This window comes from Echeneis naucrates, chromosome 21 (genome assembly GCF_900963305.1).
Source record: "Echeneis naucrates chromosome 21, fEcheNa1.1, whole genome shotgun sequence".
Taxonomy (NCBI): domain Eukaryota; kingdom Metazoa; phylum Chordata; class Actinopteri; order Carangiformes; family Echeneidae; genus Echeneis; species Echeneis naucrates.
This window is the reverse complement of record NC_042531.1, coordinates 14,087,869-14,110,748: the sequence shown is the minus strand read 5'-3', so window position 1 is coordinate 14,110,748 and position 22,880 is coordinate 14,087,869. Positions and strand designations below refer to the sequence as shown.

Here is a 22,880-nt window from a genome sequence, read left to right as displayed (position 1 = left end):
ATGGAGTCCATCTTTCATCCCAGGGAGTGTAGCGCCAACTCTCAAGGTACAGTAACAAGAATAAAACTCTAAGTTATCTAGAAGAACTTAACTCTGCTCCACAGTCGGGAGCAGGGCGCAGTGAAAAGCAATCTGTAGTGGTTAGGGGGTTCAGAGCAGAAAAGGGAAGCAGCTGCAGCTATGCCAGTGCCAGGATTGCATTTCTATCTCCACACATTGACAGAAAGTTCAACAATTACCCCAGAGCACAGCCTCAAAATATGATTAGCATGGACTGAGATGATAATGGCTTTTACATGCAATTACGCCAAAGGGGGAATTACCCGGTGTATGGGAATAATGTAGCTGGGGAAAGAGACAATTGCTTGCTAATGTCTGTTGTTGTTGGCCGACCCAGTGGAATTTTTTTTCTATTTTTTATTAGAAGGTTTAATATTCAGACAGGCGGCATCTGCAGTAAATCACGTGATGGTTCTTCACGAAGAAGTTATTTCTTTTCATTCAATTAGTGACATAGAAGGTCAGAAGTCTCTTTGGGCTGAGAAGACAGACGAGAGATGATAGACATGCTGCACATGGACCGCACAGGTGAAAATGTGAAAACTGTGCTTGAACAGAAAAACAGTTCTCTCTCATCTGCGGCGGTGAGGGGCACATGAAGACGACGTCCTGAAGCCCGTTGTTTATCTTAAATCAACCACCACAGAACTGCCACATCCCGCCATTTGTGTCACGTGCTACTGCTGCTGTAGCTTCTGCCGCAGATTTTAGCTGATCACAATGCAAACGTGGTGTCACACACACACGGTCAGCTCTGTTTGTTTGCTCTTCAAGATTAAAAATCCAGGATACAATCACCAAACACAGCAGGTGCATTTGCTCAACAAAGAACACAACTAAGCAGAAACTTCAAACTCCTTAAACAAGCCTCATGAGTCTTGATTTTCAGTCAATACGTAGAAGGAAAAAAAAAAAAGAATACATTTCAACTGAAATAAATTACAGATAATATTTAAAACCATCCGTCACTTTGTATTCAGATATTAATATTGACTGTGACAAGATGACAATAAAAATCTCATCAGCAATCAACAAATAAAGGCCGAAATAAAAAGCCTTTATTTTTATTCTTTCTTCAAAGCCGATAAAACTTTTCAGCTGGGAAACTTGACTATAACACAAAAGAAGGGGGGGGGGAGGCTTTTTCAGACAGTACACATCTTTCTTTGTGACTTAACTCAATTTCCAGAATTTCCTCAAACACCTTTGGGTGAGACCCAACAACAAAAAGACCAATAACTCTTTCTTGCAGACGTAAATGTTTGACTGTTACAATATTTCCAGCTGAGTTGTTGCACACAGCTTACAATATGATAACTGTTTTCCTAGTGGATGTTCCACACACCCTCCTAAAATAATATAGACACTCACAAACTACATGTTTCCCAAACCCGTCGACTGCTGATTTATTCTCTTCTTTCTGCTCCTGCAATCCTGTCATCTGGATATTTATCTGAATATTTATTTTTAAAAGTATCTTTATATCATGTTCTATTGTCTAAAAAGTTGCACCCTTTCGTTGTCGTTTCTTTTCATAAAATTTTATTGGAGCTATAAAATAGACAATACGCTGACTGAGTGCAATCTGATTGTGGAAGTTTAAGCTTATAAATTCCAAAGCGCTCCACTTTTTTCTTATTGTTTAGACTATCACAGATCAGGACGGTCATGAAGAGCCGGGCTGCTGCCACACCAGCTCCACTTTTTCACTGGGAGTCAGCTGCGTCGTCTGGCGGTGTTGGGTAACCCTGAGTCAGAGCTCTGCGGCTTGTCTTGGTGTAAACAGATGGTCTCTGCTCTGATGACTAGTTCCTGATCTCACCCAGATAGGGATCCAAACTGTCAGATGAGATTTCCAAACTCTGCAGAGGTGAGACCACTGAAATGGTTTGAAATATGTGGAGTGTAAATAAAGGGCCAGGTCCGATTTCCTGGGGGAAGGTCTATTTAAATAATCACAATTGAACTGTGTAAAGAGTGACATGCACCATACTGTGCACGGTGAGTGGATGATGTATACCGACACTTTGTATCTACTATGTATCTTCAGACTGAAGACGTCCAGCCTGAAAAACAATGAACACCGAAAAGGATAAGAGCTTTTTTTGCTCTGCCTGTTGTTGTTTATACAACATTAAACATTTGTCCCACTTTCATTAACCAAAACTAGGAATTGTGCATGAAAATAGCTTTAATAAGTTTTCCTTCCTAACCCCAAAAGGTGGTTTAGTGACAAAAAAGAAAATAAATATCAAACCAAATGGCAAACCTCACAGTACACAGAGAGCTGGGTTATCTTGAACGCGAACTCTAACTTTCAACACCAAGATTTTAATTAATATATTATTTCAATCTACATATATTTCATAAAACTATCCTAATTGTATTTTAACACATGCTAATGAAAGTTATTAGGCACGTCAATATGAAATGACAGCCAAAGAATCTTTGTATTGTAAAAACAAACCTGGTTGCTTAGCAGTTATCCAAAGTCAAGTTCATAAACATGGCTCAATTTTGGCCCAAATGTCCAACCTAAGAATATTTCATATCTGGAAAATATTAGGTTGTTAATAATTTATATTAAACCTACAAAACCTTGGAAGAAGGAGCCTCTTCTTCTTCTGCTCTTTGTAACTTTGACTGAGACGGAGTGCGGGGCCATAATGAGAACCAAAAACCCTTGACCTTTACTCACACTGTCCACCTTCCCTCACATTCCTCAAACACTGACGGTTTTCTTCCAGCTGATGATGTCAGTATGAGAGCAGCGGATTTTCTGGACGAGGGATGAGGGGGGACGAAGGACTTTCCAAGTGGGATGAAGCGATCATCCCTTTCCGTATTCTACTCTTAAAGCTTACAAGCTTGACGAGCACCAGGGCCTTCGATGGAGGCTGCTTAATACAATGAAAATATTCCACCCATTATCTCCACCTTGCTTTTCAAATGAGAGACGGAGGAAGGAGGTGGGTCGGAAAGTTTGTGTGGATTGTATTTGATCAAAACGGACCTTTACTTGGATCTGTCCTCACATTTTCCATCCGTAGAGGCTAAGGCGCTAGCAGACCATCACATCATTATAAGGGCTTTGATAGCCATACTTTTGTTATATGGGAAAGTAGGCAGGATGCCCCGTGTTGTGTGTTTGTGTGTGTGCGTGAATGTGTCATTGCCAGCCATCCAGTTTGTCAAGTCGGTGTCCAGCCTGGAATATAATAATTGTCAACACCTAATGTTTGTCTGGCATTAATGTTTTCAGGCCGTTTCTCTTTGGCTGTTTTCAGTAAAATAATCCAAAGCATGCTGTTTGTACTCATTATGGTTTGTTTGCATACGAAATATAGTCAAATATTTTATCCTCATCCTCATATCCTCATGTTGTTCCTGTTTTCATTTGTACATGTTTGTGTCTGGCGCATGCTTAATACCTTGGCTGGTAATGTCTAAATATTAATCTTCAAGATAAAAAAGAAATAAAACTATACAAGCCTTTCTGTTGAATGAACGAAGACAGAAAACAGCTTCCAACAACTGTGCATTACATAACCTATTACCCAGGAAGGCCGGTGTATTTTCAGTTTCAGGACCGAACCTTTACCTATTTTAAAGGAATCCAAAAAATATTTCTCCATACATACAGTATGTATGTAAGCATACATGCAGTCAGACCTGATCAATGAAGCCAAAAGCCTTTTACTGCCTCCAAATGTTAGGTTTGTTCCTCCAGTGGCCCACTATGATATTATATTAACAGCTTAATGCCTCCATTAGAACAAAGTGTCATCTTACCAAATCAATACAGACATGTCTGACAGTCCCCACAAGTCTGTCTGTCTATCTGTCCCCTGCTAACTGTTCATGTCATTAGTGAATTACGACAGCCACTTCCCTGAACTGTTTGCACGGCTGTAACTGGAGAGGAAGTCAGAATCAGAGAGCATGAAAACCCAGGCGATACTGCCAGGCTTGTTAATGTGGTTTTCCTTCTCATGACAATCATCGGAAGTGGGAAGGTTTTATCATTTTTCATTGTGCCGTCCGGTTCCTGAAGGCTCTCACCGGCTCTGCAGACGTCTCTCTAGACGCACACAGGTGCGTTTGTTGATGAGCAGAAAAAGTCTCACAGAAATGTCCCAGACATGCCAGCCTGAGCTTTGGCATGCTCAAATTCATTTTAAAACGTACAAAAGAAAGAAACATGTGGGGAGTGAGGTTTTCTACCCACATGCAATACCTCCCTCCCCCGCACACACTTACACACAAACAACAAGGTCCCCATGAAAGGAGCGCTGAGATCTAAAGAGACTTAACTGAGTTTGACAGTCAACAGCCCCATTAAAGCAGGCCCCACTGGAACCAAACACAGCAGTAATTGTAAATGTCAGGCAGAATTAACACAAAAATAAATAGCTTAACTTTCTTTATGTGTATATATATGAGCAGGAGAAACATTACAGCAGAGCTGTTACACAAGTCAGTCACCAGTTAGCTACATACTCAGTGTTCTATATGATTTTGATAGGGAATATGATCCAAGCATGAAAGAATCAAATCATATATTCTGACTGTATAAACAGATTACACATATGTAAACCATGTAACATTTACAGCTTTTCAGCAGGACTTATTAACTATACCATTACATTTGTGTTCATTTTTCCACATTCTGCTCTTCAGCGCGATCACATTGCAAACAAAATGATTGCCGATGAAAGGACAAGCTCGGTGTTGGACTCTCCCTCCACATTCCTGCAAGGCTAGTGTGGTATGACTGAGTGACCCGTTGGATGTCTGACAGACGGACTGTGGTAAAATCTGAACCGGAATAATTGGGGGAAAGGCCGGAAAGAACTTGTCATGTCTCCTCCACTGACACGGAAACACACTGGAGGATAGAGGAACAAAGGGAGAGGGAGCAAAAAGCAAGGACAGAAAATGCGAGAGCGATAGAAATGTAGCTTTATGCACTGATGCATGGGTGCCTTATGGCTTCAGCAGTGTCATTCATGTCATTTGTTGTGCTTTGTCTCAGTTGTCCAGTGCTCTGTATTTATGTGCGCTAGCACAGTTTTGGTGAGGTCACTTGTTATATCATGGTCTCTGTCCTGTGCCCTTCTGGAGTGGGTATGGATTATGATTGTCCCTGGAAGAGCTACCCATGCAGCAGCTCTGTCAGCAGCATTCCTAAAGCTTGAGTGTTGATACTTTGTGTGCGGCCAGGTCATTTCAGTTCTGTAACTACATTAAAATAATGTGGTCATGAATTTCTGGTGTCTAGTTTTTAGCAGACATACTGTTGCTCAGTTTGCCTAAATATATTTTCCCTTCTGCTTTTTGGTATACATGCCTTATGGCATTAGACCAACTGCAGAGTGTCAGATATCTTGGAATATCAACATCCTCTCATATGTGATTACATCAATTGTCTACATATGCTTTTGTTTTCAAACTCAAATACCTCATATTGGTTCTTTTAATAACAAAACGCATTAGCAACACTGCATTAGCTTTTGACTGAAATGGAAGGAATGACATCGCTGCAGCAGGATCCACAGAAAAGAGAAGATCCAGCACATACAAACCTGACTCAGATTTAATTCCATATGGAGAGAAGTCCCTAACATGTTGTTCTCTAAAGGCAAACAAAACAGTTGCTGACTGATGACAAAGTTGGTTCACTCAGTCAAGCATTGAGGAAGTTAATCACAGGTCTCTCAGTACAGTGACTCCTCATGTAACATCCTCTCATTCAGAAACTCATACAAAGACACCACAGCAACACATTCATTTCTCAGTCTAAACCTTTCTAATTTTCCCGGAGCAGCCAAAGGTGCTGCCCCCCCACCATTTTAAAGCCCACACTCTCCTTTCAGTCACACTATATATCACTCATTCAACAAAACTTTTAGTTTGAGTTGGCTGCTCTAGGCAAGTGGCGCGCCGTACATTTCTCACAAAAAATATATCAAACCACTGAAGGAAAGGATAAATAAGACCGTTTCTTAACCACTGCAGCAGCTGCTGAGTGCTGGCTGCGACATCTTCTGGATCTCAGCTGTTTAAGTCAAAAGTGGCATTAACATGTGGCCTTGCAATTCACAGAGGTCAGGCTGAGCAAGGAGGCTCGGAAAAAAAAAAAAAAGAAGCGAGAAACACCAGTAGTCAAAGAGAGACCTTGTCAGAAATGTATCCCTGTGCCCATGGCCCTCGACCCCAATCATAAAACTCACAGACACAGAGGAAACCCACCAGTAAATCAGCTTGTCACTGGCTCTGACACACTGGGTTTGATCCTGGTGATATATGACTTTAATATGTGGATGGAAAGATGGAGCAAAGGAGAGAGAGAAAAAGACAAAGAGAGAGAGAAAGAGAGGGAGACGAGAGGAGGAGTTCACTTTTAGTGTGTGTGCATATCAGGGAAAAACTCCAAGTCCCATAAACTAACAATAACAACCTGTCAGGATTTTTCTTGGTTTGTGTACAGTACATTCAACCTGACTCTTACCTACTACAACACTGAGTGACTTTATCTGAAACTGCTGTTGACAGCTGCAATAATAATGAAAGTAAAACATTTTCACAGTGACGTAAAATAATTCTTCACATGATCAGCAAGTGGTTGAAGTCATAGTTTACTCAACATTTCATTACTGCATAAAATTAAAAGTGGACAAGACAAAAGACTTTGTGTGGGAATTTAAGGTCCCACATGTAAGTCAAGTCTAAGCTTCCTAAATCTGAAAAAAGGATTACAGTTAGCTCATGGCACGAGAAAAAAAAAGAAAACACATATGTCGACGTTTCCGTTGAATAAAAAAAAGTAAGAACAGGCTGTTTTCTGCGCACATACATTTGTTGAGCCATGCAAGAGAAAAAAACAGCAGACATTCTGTACATTTACTCACTCTAATTTCCACATTCACCTCTAAATCCCAACATCGCTTGTTGAAAATCTGTAATAGCTGCTTTTGAAGTAGACAAAGCCTTGTTGGTACAAAATAAACAAAACAATCCTACTCAACGATGTGAAATTCACCCGTGTGAGTGATGCAAAGAGTGTGACAACAGTGGAAATCAGGATCTTATTTAGATCCTGACCTCATCGTGCAATCATCCCACGTGCTGCTGAAGGAGCGAGACAGGGAGCGATGGGAGCAAGAAATGTCTATTTACTTCTATTTGATTAATTCTAATAAGCTGTTAATGAATATAAAATGATGTTAATGAATATGTGTTCTCTATGAAGCAGAACTGACATGAGAGGGGGAGATAAGAAGAGAAGGTGCGAGGACAGACAGGAGCTCAGAACTGAGGGCAGAAAGGTGAAGAGCGAGGAGAAGACAAGAAACTGAGGAGGAAGGGGGAGGGGAGGGGCAAAAAAAAAAAAGGGAGAGAAAAGACGATGAAGAATGAGGAAGATGACGTCCTTCTACATCGCTTGGCTCTCATGGAAAATCAATTCTCCCGGGTACGGACGACAGTGTCAACAGCAGGCAGGAGCCCGAGTCATTAACATCACAGGCAGAGAGCTAATAGCACTGACTCTTCAAGTCCGTCTAGTTTGGAGATAATCAAAGCTACACATCAAATGCAATTAAATCTGCCCATATCCCACACAACGTCTAACAGAATGAACTATTTAGTAAGAGAATATTTCTCTTCATGTTTCAGTGTGAGATGAAAACACTCTTGGCTGATGTTTTATATACGTTGTCTCTGCACAGAAAACCTTTCATTTGTTTTAATTGTGAGGTGATGTGATCCAAACTCACTGTGTATGCAGCACTTTGGTGGCCACAAAGTCCACTTTTCTTATTCAATGCATCAAACATCCCAGTGGTTTCAGCTGAGACTAATCTTGGCAACATTGTTGATATAAGGTCTAGTGGGATGTTGTCCAAACGGGCTCAAGGTTGAAAGTATGCACTCCTGCTGTTTAGCTGTTACAATGATTTTTGTGTCACTGGGCCGACGTGATTATATGTTTCATAACAAACCAACAACTGTAAAAGTAAAATAAAGTCAAATAAAGTCGCTGTGTTGCTCTACTACCCTCCGGGAAATTTTACCTTTCTGGTGAACTTGCGGCCCAAAAACAATAACGTAGTTTTCTTTTGCACATTCATCTCACTTGAGACAGTGACAGTGATTTTGTCTGGGGTCTAGCTTGATCATCCCTGTTTCATTTAATAAAATAAATCCCCTGTTTGTGTTGTCACCATATCACCACTGGTGATGAGGAGGAGGCAATGTTAGCTCCACTTCCCTTTGTGATGGCATCATTTGTCAAAATGACAGAAGTGGTCTGAGCACTCGCAGTCCTGGGACCCGTGTGAGTGTGTGTGTGTGTGTGTGTGAGACAACATTGCATGTTACTTTGGTATTAATATGATTGAAGAGGCAGTGTGTACTATGGTTCCACCGAGAGCACAGACAGCACAAAGCCAACAACTAACATCCATCTATCTTGTTCTGTCTATATGTGTGTGGTAGAGGGAGAATTGTGACATGGTGCTGTTCAAGAATTACTTTCCTTCTATTCATACCTTTACAAATATATCTTTATTCAGTGTGATTTTTCAGTCTTCATCATACAAATTGCGTTTATGCCATGTGTAATTTTATAAAAAAAAAAAAAAGAAAAAGAAAAGAAACTCTGCCTCCACCTGTCCGGGGTGTACCTTGTCCTCGCCCAGTGTGAGCTGGAATTGGCTCCAGCACCCAGCGGGAAAAACTCTAGCAACGTGTGTCATGGAAGCAGAAAAAACTTATGTGAAGATGCAAAACAATTACGAACACAGTCAGCAGGGGTCAGCCGTAACAGTCTAACAAGGATTGAACGAGTCCCAGAGCTGACTAACACTCTCTCTGGGATTGTCTGACATATGGAGTATAGTTTGTCATGTACATGACGAAGTGTCGAAGATGAGCCAGTAAATGCACAAGCTGGTATCAGTGCCACATTGAACATATGGGTGTGTAATAATGAAGATTCTCTGCGGAGTGGAAACACGTCAGTTACAACTTGTACTGTTTTCAGCACATAACTGAGTTTGAAACATTATTTAAGATTGTAACACTTTGATTTATAAGACTGACTTTGATATTGAGATCGTGTAAAGGTTAGGGTTAGGGTTAAAGAAAGGCAAAAGCTTTTATCACATTAGACATTAGAAGGCCATATATCATTTCTTTAAGCCAATAAACACTTAGTACGATTTAGTTGAACTCACAAAAACACTGGTGTTACATATGAGTTTTTTCATTTTTGGTTTAGAGCTTCCCACAATTTATCGCAATCTGTACATCCGCTTACTGTCAGCGCTGTCTTGCTTTATGTGTGATCATGCACATTCTGGGGAACGCTTGAATTCTTCCACAGTCTTCTGCTGCAGACACATAAACCACTAAGACAATGAACACCATGACAACCTGGCCCTTTGTCAGTGAACTATGAACCTGGTTAGGGGGCTTACGAGAATAACATCCTCATAGCAGACCACAGAGCGGAGCGTTATGAGTTTGCAACATGGCGTCAGGGCCCTTCAAAGCAGCTGCACACAGCTGGAGGCCATGTTTTTAGCAGGAAGCAAGAAGGAAGAGAGAGGAGACGATGGAGCGATATAGCTCCAGAACTGGCTTCAAAGGAAGAGGAGCTGTCTTTACGAGGGGAGGGAGGAATGGGCTAAGGTCCACCAGGTGCTTTCCACCAGCTCCATTAAAGTCATTAAAAATGATTTGTAAAAAAAAAAACAAACAAACAAACAAACATATCAGCAGAAAACATAAAATGTCTGTCAAGACTTAGATAAATTCAGTTATAGTTCTTTTGTGGAAACCAATGAATATTATAGTTCCTGCTTTTCTTTTTTTCCTTTGTTTTGTGTGTACACACGCAGGGGACCAGGAAGAGCTTTAGACTTTATAAAAAAGAAAAAAAATCAGGTCAAAAAGAGAGATGGTGCAAAACATGAGAGAAATGAGAAACCTCTTATTGCAGAGCTTCATTTGTAGTGATTGCATATTAGCACCATTCAAAGTGTGAAATCAGTTTTGCAAATCAAGACTTTGTTTTATCTCATTATCATGGTTCTCCCAGTGGAACCGTCGCTATCTGCAGCAGTGGCAGGAGCGCATCTCAACAGCACGCTGACATGCAGGATGATGAATGGCGCTGGTTAATCTTCTCCTGTGTTTTTGTGTTTTTGCGTGCCATTGTTGGCAAATTTCTTATCTGCATGGGCAGAAGTGACAGACGTCCCCCACCAGCCTCACCTTCCAATACGAGAAACCTCCTCCAACCTCAGCTCTTCCCCATCACCCTGGTGGGCTCAGGACCAAGGCTGTTTGACAGATTAGAAAAATAAATGAAGCTGAATTGGTGGCGTTGTCAATTAAATTCTGTTCCGTGTTTCTTGATCTGTTTTCCCTGTGTGCACATCTGCCTCGTAGCATCTGGATAGTGTCAGCTTTTCAACAGCGAGCAGAGCGACCATCACTCTTTCCCCTCTCTGACACATTTGATCTTGTCCCAGTCAGCGAACGGAGAGGAAAAGCAGATATCCCACATTAAAATCATACAGCAAATCAACTCTAACCATGCGTGATTGGAAACAAGATGCTTTATTAGACATGGCCAAGGAAACAAGCAGATGGCAGCACGGTGGACGGGATTAGAAACAGAGACTGAGGTGGTTACGTTAGAGGCTGCTGAACAGATGTGGGAGCGTTTGTGAGGAGTTGGTCAAAACACGTACAGTGAGACGTGGTAAGGCTATATTCCTCGTTGTGAGCAATCCTATGTCCTGGGAGACAGTTGGTATTCGACAGTAATACAAAACCAGGAATGGCATAACATGTCAGATGGGAATGATAGGGTGCTGTTTTTAAGAGACTGGTACTACATGTATAAATTTATAAAAGTAAAAATGTTTTGCCGCAGAGAAATTAAAGGAATATATCCTGTTCAGATATCAAAGAAAGGAGGGGAAAGCACAACAGAAGCCCCAGCAATGTTTATCTTCCTTTTCTATATGTATGATGACTCTAACCCTAAAGTGGAATATCCTTTTAATTTTTTCATTGCAGAAAAAAAAGGAGTCTGCAGCATATCCATGCTTTTATCCTGCGTCTGATAAAGATAGATAAAATAAAAGATAGAAGTGCCATGTTATGGATTTTTTTCCACTTCATAAAGGAAAATGTCTCCCTGAACTCGCTTATCAAATTGGAAAAAGTCACCCAGCATTTATTTTATAATTTTTTTTGTCATGCATATTCTCTCAACTTTAGTCTGCATTTATTGTTTCTGAGGCCATTGATGTGAAGACCCTTCTTGGCTATGAATGACCTTTTTATAGACTCATGAACTCAGTTATTTGAAACACCTGTCCTGTTTTTTCTTCTTCTTTTATCCTGAAGGCAAGATGCGCCAACAGACTGATCTATGGAATGTGAAATAAAAAAAAAAAAAAAAAAAAATGACATCTGAGTTATGACCGTTTGAATTCCATGTGTGAGCTTATAAGCATATGGGAAAACGCTTAAAGTTAAAAGAAAATATTGGTCTGTGACATCAACGGATTAAAAAAAACAAAAAAACAAAAAAACACAGGAGCAGGTCTATTGTCATCCATTTTTTTTGGAAAATATTTTGCCAATATTTATTATAAAAATATAAATGTTTCCACTACAAATCATTTTACAATTAGTAGACAAGGCCATCTACATTTGCACACGTAAACTCTCACACAGACACACGGGTCAGTCTTGAGACAGAAAATGAGGGCTCTAGATATAGGGTGCATAACAGTATTGCTCTCTCAGATGTCCCAGGTTTATAAAGTAAGTCAAAAACCAAAACACAGATAGCACTGACACATAATTTACTGTATGCTACAAAAAGACATCAACATCGCGCTGTATAATGTTAACAAATAAATAATAATGTAATCATAATTGTCTTTTTATTGTAGAAAAAAAACAAAGCTGACAATTATAATTCAAAATAAGATAAAATATAATACAAATGATTTTGTCTCTTTTTTTAATTAAAATGATGCATGTTTTTTTTTTTATTGTTCTTTTATACATACAAACATTTTTACAAAGAGGGATGGCCATGTACATACAATGGGATCTGTAGCGCTAGTTGCTATCATTATGATGGTTTACATTATGTACATGCTAACTAGAACACATAGCAGCAACAGCAGCATCCACAGGTAGACTTAGTAACAGAGGACCAACTGATACACCGAACAGGACTGGGTTTCCCAAAAGCACCAAAATCACCCCGTCCATTAGTCAATAGCCAAGGCAATAACATTTCCATTCAAAGTGCTCAAATATTGTGTACTAAGTGCTGAGAACAAGCTCAAAAACTGCGTTCTCGTGGTTAAATATTACCCATCCAACAGCACAATGTACCAAAGAGCCAGTTTAGAAATAATAGGTAAGTGTTGCACTGAGGGACTGACTGGGTGACATCAAAGCAGGAGAATAGCGTCTTTAAGTATGTCGTTCATTGTACAAAGGTTGAGTTCTTAGGTGCTTTAGGAAATCCCATCCTGGTCATAGGATGCGCTAAGATTCCTCCTCAGAAAGCAATTATCTCTTGGAAGTGCTGCATGTCTCCCAGGGCGTTTCCACACCTTGCTCGTTTAGGATAGTGATTCTAAACCCCGACGCCCCCGTGACAACACAGAAAAAAGAGCAATGCTTCAGTGAGAACAAATTAAAACTGAAGCCTTTCACTTGGTGATCCCACCATGACCCAACCCAGCACTCTACTAAAGGAGGCACTCTACTTTTTGCATTTAACACACCAGAATTTATGGATTAAGAGCTAATTTACAACTACATCAAAGTCTTTTCATTCTGCTTCCTGATCAAACAAGAAAATGACAGATCCCAAGTGGCTTTTATGAATACGTTATGGATGTAGACCGAAGCAAACAGTCTACAGGTTCACCACACGTTCATAGGATCACTGAATCTGAACTGCTTGTACAGATTACATGTCGCAGCTCGGAGAAGGAAGTTTGACCTGCTGTTGTGCCGATTGATGATGCTACTTCATCTAATTTAAATTCTTTCACCGCAAATATTTCTCCTGTCACTTCCCTTTTCTTGCTCCTGTCTTCATCTGCACCCTCTCACTTCTTGCCTCTGTCCCATCCCTGTTTACCTTGTTAGAGAAAAAAAATAATGAATGTATACATCCTGAGATTTGACACAAAGGGCATTGAGGGAACAGGACTATAACTGCACAATATCTGCTTATAGGTACATCAAACATAGATGCTGCTGGAAAAGAAAATTCTGTGTGTGTGAAGTGCATTATGGCCCCTGTACCTTCAAAGCACAGCGTTCAATACATTATACATGTGATAGACTCATGGCTTCCATACTACAGACTATTTAACTGATTATCAGAATTATTGCTTTTACGTGACATGTTTACTGAATGCAAATGCTATAGGTTAGAGCTACAGAGTAAAATGGCTCGGTTATTGTTTCGCTGTGTTCATACTAGCTCAGCTCTCTCATGGACAGTAGACAGGAAATGCAGGTAGTTACACGAAAATCTTAAGCCTCAGACTTCATTAGTCCAGGAAGGGTCTACATCCAGATGAGCTGCTGTTGTCTGTCGTGTTCGTCTACACAAGGCATCTCAGCTGTTTCACCGCCTCGTTCCACAGGCTGGTGGGAGGAGATTGTGATCATGCCTGTCCACTTTCAGCTGTAAAGGGAAGGCTAGGCTAGCCAGCTTAGCCGACAATGGAGAGCTCCAGCGTGTTTGTTAGTCCAGTCTTTGCCCTGTATCCCAAACAAGTCACAGTTTGAACCACTGATCGGGTCTCACTGACCTCCTTGGTTCTCTTCTGCTCTCTCAACCCTCCCAGGAGTCTGTAAGGCATCTTAACTTGGGCATGGAGGGATGGAGGTTTGAAGAAACAGCCAGTCCAGCAGTTGGCATATCTCCACTGAACTCTCCCTGTTTTTCTCTCTGGACTTGATATCGTCTTTCAACGAAACAATGAAAGCCCTCGGGTGAATCATATTTCCCCCCCCATTTCCATCTCTTTCTAGCTTGGATACGCAGCCACTGTGTTAGAGTGCAATTAGCAACCACAGTCTGTTAACACAGACAAAAAGACTTTTTTTAAACCGGTACTGGGCCATTCTTGGTGTGGGAATCTAGGGCTTTGAGGCTGCTCACGATCTTCTTCTGCGGTCCTACGATAGTCACTCCAACCTTTTTCAGATCCCTGGTAGATGAAGTAAAGAGGGAGGGATGAATGGGGGAGGATTGAAAGTCAAAGAGTGGGAAACAGAGATGAGAAATGGAAAATAAAGAGAGAAAAGTGCATTAGTGAAGGGGGATGTGACACCCACGTTGCATTTGATGACATGCTCCTAGTGCTGCTCCTTTCGCATTCCCATGCAACTGTCATTCACAATGGACTGTAATTCCCAGAAGGCCACTGGATTGCCTCATCTCTGAAGGAAATGTGTGTGTTTGTGTATGTGTGGGGAGGTATATTGCCTCCACTCCCCATCACTAACAAACACGGAGGTGGGCCTGTGGGGCTACACTGACAGCTGCTATTATGACCCTGTCAGGGCAGGAAACTATTGCATGAGAGGGCCACAGTGAAAGAAAAGACCTAGTTTCCTGCATTCAGATGGATTTTTTTTTTTTGACAGGGAGGGATAAGTATGCGGAGAAGAGCAGTACTGGCACCAGTGTCAGAGTTAATGCTCTGATTCATATACGTGTGTGTTAACTTGTTAATAGTCTCAACAGCACTTTCAGGATTAGTTACTGTGCATGCGACAAGAATAAGAAAAAAGCTATTTGTTCATGAGACCAGGGTAAATCAATTAGAGCTACAATGTCAGTTTCACACTTGTTGTGCATCACACACACAAACACACAACAGTAGTTATTCAGCTTCATTTAAAAATCAAGCCACATTTGCAACATATAGTAAACAGCTTAAAACAACAACCTTAACATGTGCAGTATTTACAGAGCAATACACAACATTATTGATATTAAAGCACACGAGAAGTCAAAGCACATGTAAAGACTCTTTTGCTCATCAAAGAACAATATTGCATTAGTAGAAGCAGTGAAGTTGGAGTTGTGTTTGCGTGACGGCATTTCTACAATTTTAACATACAAGAAGTGTTATCACAAACATGGTTTTTATTATCTGCAAGCGTAAGATTAAGTTTGCCAGAGCAGCCAAAATAAAGGTCATTTAGAACCTTTTTAATCCACTCTGAGAATCATAGACTTTCCTTCACTTCGCGTTAATATAAAGGGATAGTTCACTTAAATCAAGCAGTGCTTTAAATGTAAGGTCCATGATAACAACTCATAAATTACAGTAGTTTAGTTTTTTTTTTTTTTTTTTTTTTTTTAAAACAGAGACAGCAGTTCAGTGTCCATCTTCAAATTAACAATGCCACTGATAAAACAGCAATTAGAGATTTGTGTCAGCAAAATTTGGCTTTCATTCTGTTTTGCAGCATGGTAACATAGCATTTGAGGTCATCACGGACTATGAAGTTACTATCCCTTTACAAATGATACAAGTGAAAGCCCATCCATGGTTCTGGAGGTAGGTTACTGCTCCCAGCTGTTGGTACTCCACCCACCATCCAGAGCCTGAGGAGGCGGAGAGGAGCCGGGCGTTAGAGAGTGGTGATCCCCATGGATGGCTCCCATTCTGGGCAAGTGGCAGGTGTGACATGGACCTCCGTCAGAACCACTCTACTGAGAAACAGCCATTCCCAGCAACATTAACACATAAAACTAGAAATCATCAATATTCCTGTTCTCTGGGAGGCATTATCAATACAGCATAAATGAATCATTTAGGCGTGAAGTTTGTTGCATCCTCTTTAAAAAGGAAAAAAGGAGAAGCTAAAAACTGATGACCTTGAAATATACAGAAAATCACATATTTGTTGCCCCTAGTGGAGAGTCCATATCACCAAAAGCTACTTTTAATTCTAAATCAGACAAATCAGACACACAATGCATCATAAATCTGGATTTAAAGTAATGTATTTCAAAAGATTGCAAAGACAAAGATTTTTTTTTATTATTAGTAGCGTCATATGCCTTTTGGGATATAATCATCACGACACATCACAGCATCGAGCAGTGAGACAATAGTGTTGAGTTGCATTAATAGTTTATAATACTGGGATAAACTTGAGGTCATGTTGATACTTTGTGTGCGACAATGTTCTAGCTTTACTTTTGCTACATTCATAGCATTGAAACTACATCCTAAACACAGATGCACAAATAATTAATATTGGGTGGGCCTACTGTTGCTCTTTTGGGATGTGATGTCATCTTTTCAAAAAGAGTGTTATACAATTTTAAGCTGCTAAACTCGCTACGTGACACGAGAAGTGATGCGTGTGAATTACTTTTTTCCCCACATTTTAATCAGATGGGACTCTTTCATTACAGGAAAGCCGAGTATCATCTCAACTACAGACATCGATGATGAAATGCGGTATAATAAATGACTACAACATGAAACACATGAGACATGAGTATAAATCAGAACCAGCGATAGGTAGTCAGCATATAGGAAGACAAACACACACACACACCATCACAAGAGAGAGATTAGCAGTTGAAAGTTTCCTTCTGCAGTGTGTCACATTGTTGACTCAACAATTCCCATCATCCCACAGCAATACCTCTATTGGGTATTTTCCTTTTTGCAGTTTTGTTAGTAGTGAACAGTGCTGTAAATCAATTTGTGGACAGAAACCAAACAAACATAAACACTGCTTCACCCTACTAAAACACATGGGCACAAGTAATGAAAGGAGGTGGATCCTGGGTAAAGTTAACATAACGTAGTCATTTGCAGCCTCTACAACAGCGGGTGCCCTACTCTGACATCAAGAGCAGTGCAACGGCCTTGCTTTGGCTCTAAATATATAAAGCAGGCTGTATACTGCACTATGCTGCCTGTTTGAATTTTATCACCTCATTAAATGGCTGTTATCGGTATTACCGTGTTAGAGGCCTATTTCATCTCCCTGTCTTCAGAGGAGACTACTTCTGTGTGCCTGATCTTGGTTATCAGGTTTGAGCACTAAATAAATGAAAAGAACTTCTTGGTTTGAACAGCTGTGGGTCTTTGGACTGTCAGACATCACCACCTTTACCCTGTCACTATTACTCTGGTCGCTGGAAATGACCTTATTATAAAACGCAAATATAGGTTATAATAATCTGCTTTGATAGACGAGCTAAAAGTCCCCGTTTTACTGGAAATCAGCAGAGATGACATGCTATTAAGCTACTTCTAAGCTACTGGTAGGTGGAGCTGTCTCTCCTGAAGTGTAATTACGACTCTTGACAGTAGTTGTACTGAGGTGTATTTGGTTTTGGCAGGAAAGTGTCAGTGTTTGTAACTACTGACTGCATTTCTTTGACCAGCAGTTCATCACTTGCCCAATCAAATGCCTGAAATGAACTTAACATGCCCTCTGAAGTAGGTCATGTTAAGAAGAAAATAGTCCAAGTGATGGAGTATTTCCTAGTCAGTCTTTTTCGTCTTGTCTTGAAAAAGAACTTCAATTACGCCAGCAGATGAGTCAGCAGACTGCAGCCAAGTATGATTACTATTCCTCAGAGGTCACAGCTTTGCCAAGACTTGTGCTGAATATCAAGAACTAGATTAAGACTGTACAAATCAATAGAGCAATCTATATTGAGCAATGCATAGTCTCAGCAACCAGGCTGGTTGCTGAGCTAGCCTTGGATGCCTTAGCCTCACTCTTCAGTGGATTAATACTGCAGTGATCCAATTTAGCGTCTAACCATAGACCAATATGATTTCTTCATCACAAGGTTACTCTGCTGCTGTTCATCTAGATTTCCACATGCTCTGAATGTGAGCTCTTTTGTTGACTGAAATGAACTTTTCATTGATTACAGGTATTTGATGATTAAATTGCATGTGAAATGCTGGAGGGGGGAAATGGATGCAACGTGTCATACCCGTGACAGATTTGACTGAACTGTCAAATGGAAATGAAAAAGAGAAAATAAGTTGAGAAGGAACACAAAAAGAAAAAACACTATTATCAAGCCTGGACTCCAAACTATGTGTCCGTTACCGTCAACCGTTACCGTTACCGTGAGTTACCGTCTTCCTAACACCTTCAAGCCGGTGCGGCTAATGAATTGTGGTTTGATTCCTTATAGACAGCATTTAGAGCTACTGCAGCACTAACCACCCTTTCTCAGCTGCCCCCGCTGCCATCACCACAGTGGATGGCTGCCTTTGATCACATTAATTAGAAATGTCCAATTATTTACACAGACACATTCAACATCAATTATGCAAGTAGTGGGCCAACAGGGCAAGAGAGGCAGTGAGACAGCATCAGGGTGAGGGAGAAAACATTTAAATTTCCATTGACGAGAGAGAGAGAGAGACGAAAAAAAGAGAAACAATAAAAAAAAAAAAAAAAAAAAAAAAGCTAATATTTTTCTCAACTCTAAGTCTGAAGGTTTGCTCACTATTATAATCTCCTATTCAATTATCACTACGCTAAGGATTCATAATACCTTCTAGTCTGCCAGTTCTGGACTTAAGTCAACAACTGATCCTTTTATCAGATCCTTTTTTTAAAGACTGAGGATCCTGTAAATGACCAGGGCAGACATAATTGTATGTACAAAAGCATATATTCTAAACCTCTCTGGGGAAAAAAAGAAGCCAAGAAACAAAATAATTAAAAAAAAAAACAAAAAAACACAATATAGATATTTTCTTAGCCATGCATTTGTTGACAGGAGCAGATGTTCCAGGGAGAACAGTTGAGGCTACAGATATGGTAAATGTCTGTAACACCTGTTCTTGTTATGGTAAAAATGAATCTGTTGTTCCAAATCAGTGGCATATGCAAATGAATTAAAATATTTATCGGATATTTTGAAGTGATAGATGCATCTGGGGATTGATGCAACAATGACTGACCACTTGTTATCATGTGATCAGTGTCACGCTGGTCATATATTTGAAGAAATGAAGGTAGTGGCTCACAGTGAGCCTTCTGGAGAGTGATGTATCTTTGCACACCTGTTTAACAGCTAGACAATGATGTTTTTCTTTCAAAGGCCTCTCTTGCTCATCTCTGTCCATTCCTTTGTCAAATCTCATCTCTCATGCTCACCCTCAATAGTTTTTCTCTTATTACTTCATGGAAATCAGCTTGTTCCTCTCTCTCTCTTTTCAGGCTCTCACTTTCTCCCACTGTGGTCATATTTGCAACACTGAGAGCGTGGCTAAAGGCTTGTCATTATAAGTTACCACGAGTCTCATCTGGACACTTTTTGTAATGGCTCTATAAGTTTCTTTACTTTCTAAGAACAAGAGTGTGTGTGTGTGTGTGTGTGTGTGTGTGCGCACTTCATCAAAAACCTCTTCAAATTCTTCAGCCTCTCCACGGTACTGGAATCCTGTAGTGACATGAATAGGTGGAGACTCCTAATATGTGTGTCTGCGTGTGTTGTTGCCTTACTCTGTGGAGGTCTTGGCCAGGGTGTCACAGGAGCTGTAGCTGACCCCAGAAAAGGCCTCCTTGCAGGGTAAGGTCCTCATTCCGTCCAGCCAGTCGCCCATCGTCCCCATGGAGGGGGCCTCTGAACTACTCCTATCCAGCAACAAGTTGGCTGGCCTGAGGAAGAAAGAGAGGAAGGAATGACGTTGATTAATGGTCAGGAAGAGACTAATTTCTTTGAGTAATGACCTGTAACATTGTCATGTAGTAAAACAAGCATAATTTCAGAAACACAAGGCCATTAGCAGCACTCAGATCACCAGATGACAGTCTAATCTTATTGCTACTCCAGCTGTCATGTGCTTTTGAGTTCACCACAGCGTGTGAAGGGTAGACATCGCTGCATATGACTACATACGTTAGTATGCAGAGAGCTGGTATTTAGTGTCTGACCTCGTCTCCTGAAGCACACAGCCAGTGAGCATGGAGCAGAATGGGCAGTGACAAAAATAACCATCCACCCCAGCAGTGTGACTCAGAGCCTACAGGTGGACTTTAAGATGACAGCGTTTGTCTAATGTTACCCGAGCAGCAGACATTTTTATGGACATAGTAAACTATGAACTGAAAAAAAAAAACAAAAACAAAAAAAAACAACAACACATGCACACTTCTTGAACTATACACAAGACAGACTCCTCTGGGTCTGTTGCAGTAAACCTGTCCTGCGCCTTTGGGCTTTGAATACAAGGAGGAAAATCAAACTGTAACACAGAATATTTCCATAATATTTTTAACATGTTCAAGAAGAAGAAGAATACCAACAAAAGTAGCATCAGTTTCTGTCTGATCACATTATTGTTTCCTGCAGTACATGTAGCATGCAGCTCAATACAATATTAGATTTGATTAGGCTTGATGGTTGCAATTGGATCAAATCGAATTAAATTCACTGTGTTGGGCCTTAGAGTGCTCAGTCAACAGTAGAGGGTGAAGGAAAAGCTGCAGGCGATGCTCTGACTAGCTCTGATTGATGTTTGTGGTAGATGGGGGAAGAGGAAGGACAACAACGGTAGAAAGATATACACAGCAAGAGTTGGAGAACATGGGGAAAGATGAGAACTATTTTGACAGCGTCTAATCTTTGATGTCACAACTGATTGAAAAACTAGGTCAAAGCACAATAGGTCAAACTGGGATTGAAAACACAATGATCAATCAAAGAATGCCCCAATAATGGGTAGGTATGATCACTGTTGGTGTTCATTGCAGCATGTGGGAGTGCATTTAAAACTGGGTTGCAAGGACATCCTGCACCTGTCTTGCAGATTAGACACCTGCGTCAAGAGAGACACAAACACACATGGATATACACAAGGGAACAGAGCCTTGACAACAAGGCAGGACAGGACAGAAAAAGAGTCTCCCAAAGGGAATACTATTCATAGCTTTGTAAATAAATTCATTAGAACACCAGGAAGTCCACCTCCGTTTGACTGATTTGCAGAGAGCTTTGGAGCCACTGTGTGTGAAAGTCTGGGAGATACTGTCTAAGGTTGGGGTACCCTCAGGGTAATTAAGAGTGTGTCATTCCCTAAGACAGACAAATAAAAGTTTAGCCATATTTGGAATTTTATTTCTTAAGAAGCCCTTTTAAGTCCTTTGATGATCATCTGTGAGGTCACATATGTACCATGTACCATGCTGTCCCAGTACATTATTCATTTATTTGATGCTGATACATTTTGATTTGAGTAAAAATACAATCAAAAGAAGTTAGAATAGATCATCAAACAATGTCAAAAACACCACACTGAGCCAACAAAAGTGAGATGACATCTCACACAGAGACTGGAAAAAAGAAGAAAAAAAATGGGGAAAAAAAGATGCATTTGAGACGGTGGAGTGGGTGTTGTCACAAAGATTGAGTCTTTTCCTGCCAGATCAGAGGCCTGTCAAAATGCAGAGGGTCCCCCAGGACCCCCTGGAGGGACTGGCTTGTAGGAAATGGAGGGGAATTGAAGACTTGATGGTGGGGGTGGTTTGCAGGAGGGAAAAAGAAGGAAGTCTGGAAATCTCCCTATGAGGACATTAATACTTTTAATGAGGACAAAAAATGCTAGTTACAATTACATGCTGTTAACGTAGTGTAACGCAAAGTTTGTGAGAGTTAGAAGTGATTTACATTCATCACAAAAGTAGTTGGGGCAAGAATTTAGGTGTCCAATAGTCTAAATTTGCAACTTCGTCAGGAAACGGCTCTTCAGATTTTTTCCTGGGTTATTGATCCTCTCTGCTTCTCTTCTTTTTCTTCTCTCATCTCTTCTCCCCCTTTATCCTCAGCTTTCGTTCCATTTCTCCTGTCTCCTCAGAGAGGTAAACTGCAGATGACCTTGTTTCCTCTCCCTTATCATTTTCTTTGTTGTTAAGAGTTTCCACAACATCTCACAGCAGCTCAGGACACAAGATGATTGGGGAAATAAATGAAGGGGAAAATAAAGAGAAATAAAGCATCTGTCTGACAGCAGATGGGGCTTTCAAAACCACACTTAACACCATACTGCATTGTAGAAAAGCCCCGCTTGAACACCGGAGAGAGCCTAACGCTACCCTGCTTCTCGTTTTCATTTCCCTTCCCCTCTTTAGGTCAATCTTTCATTCTTTTGACCTCTAAATAACCAAGGCTGAGCTGTCTCTTGTTTTAGGGCTCTCAAGGGAGAAGCGAGGTGGATGAGGAGTTAAGCATGAACAGATTCATTTGAGTTGGACAGTGTGGGAGGAATTCACCTCTCACTGTGTTACTGAGACAATTCCCAGAGAGCCCCTGGGAGAGGTTAGGCTGATGCACAGGCCCAATGTCAGCCCTTTTAATTGAAATTTCAATACATGGTCATAAGGTCACTTCAGCCTCTACAGAATAAGATGAATATAGAGTAGTCTTAGTCAATACTACTCAAGTGGTCAGATGAAACATATTAACCTAAATTAATTCAGATGTGACATGTAAAATTTGATTCCAGTCAAGAACACATGATTCTTGATCTTAATGCTTCATTTCTATCACTTGCCAGAGTTTTACTCTCGAGGCCTAGAGGTGGTCAAGAGAATTTCTGACTGTGTAATTCGCTTTTATTTGAATATAAAACACACAGATCATCAATTTAACCCCCAACCACAGGTTATTCAAACACTATATGAGTATTACATGTTGTCTGCTCAGTTTCCTCGCCTATTCCTTTCCTTACCCAGCTGAT

General features: G+C 40.6%; 1 protein-coding gene across 2 annotated transcripts in view; it reads right to left on the bottom strand.

Moving 5' to 3' along the window:
* Positions 1–11,706: 11,706 nt before the first annotated feature.
* epha3 (eph receptor A3) overlaps positions 11,707–22,880 on the bottom strand; it is an 87,503-nt gene continuing 76,329 nt past the window's right edge. For both annotated transcript variants that reach the window (XM_029529700.1, XM_029529701.1), the window contains exons 16-17: positions 19,648–19,803; positions 11,707–14,339 (exon numbers count right to left, since the gene is read on the bottom strand). In XM_029529700.1, the coding sequence (XP_029385560.1) occupies positions 14,234–14,339; positions 19,648–19,803 (262 nt within the window). In that variant the 3' untranslated portion in view covers positions 11,707–14,233. The remainder of the gene's footprint in view (positions 14,340–19,647; positions 19,804–22,880) is intronic.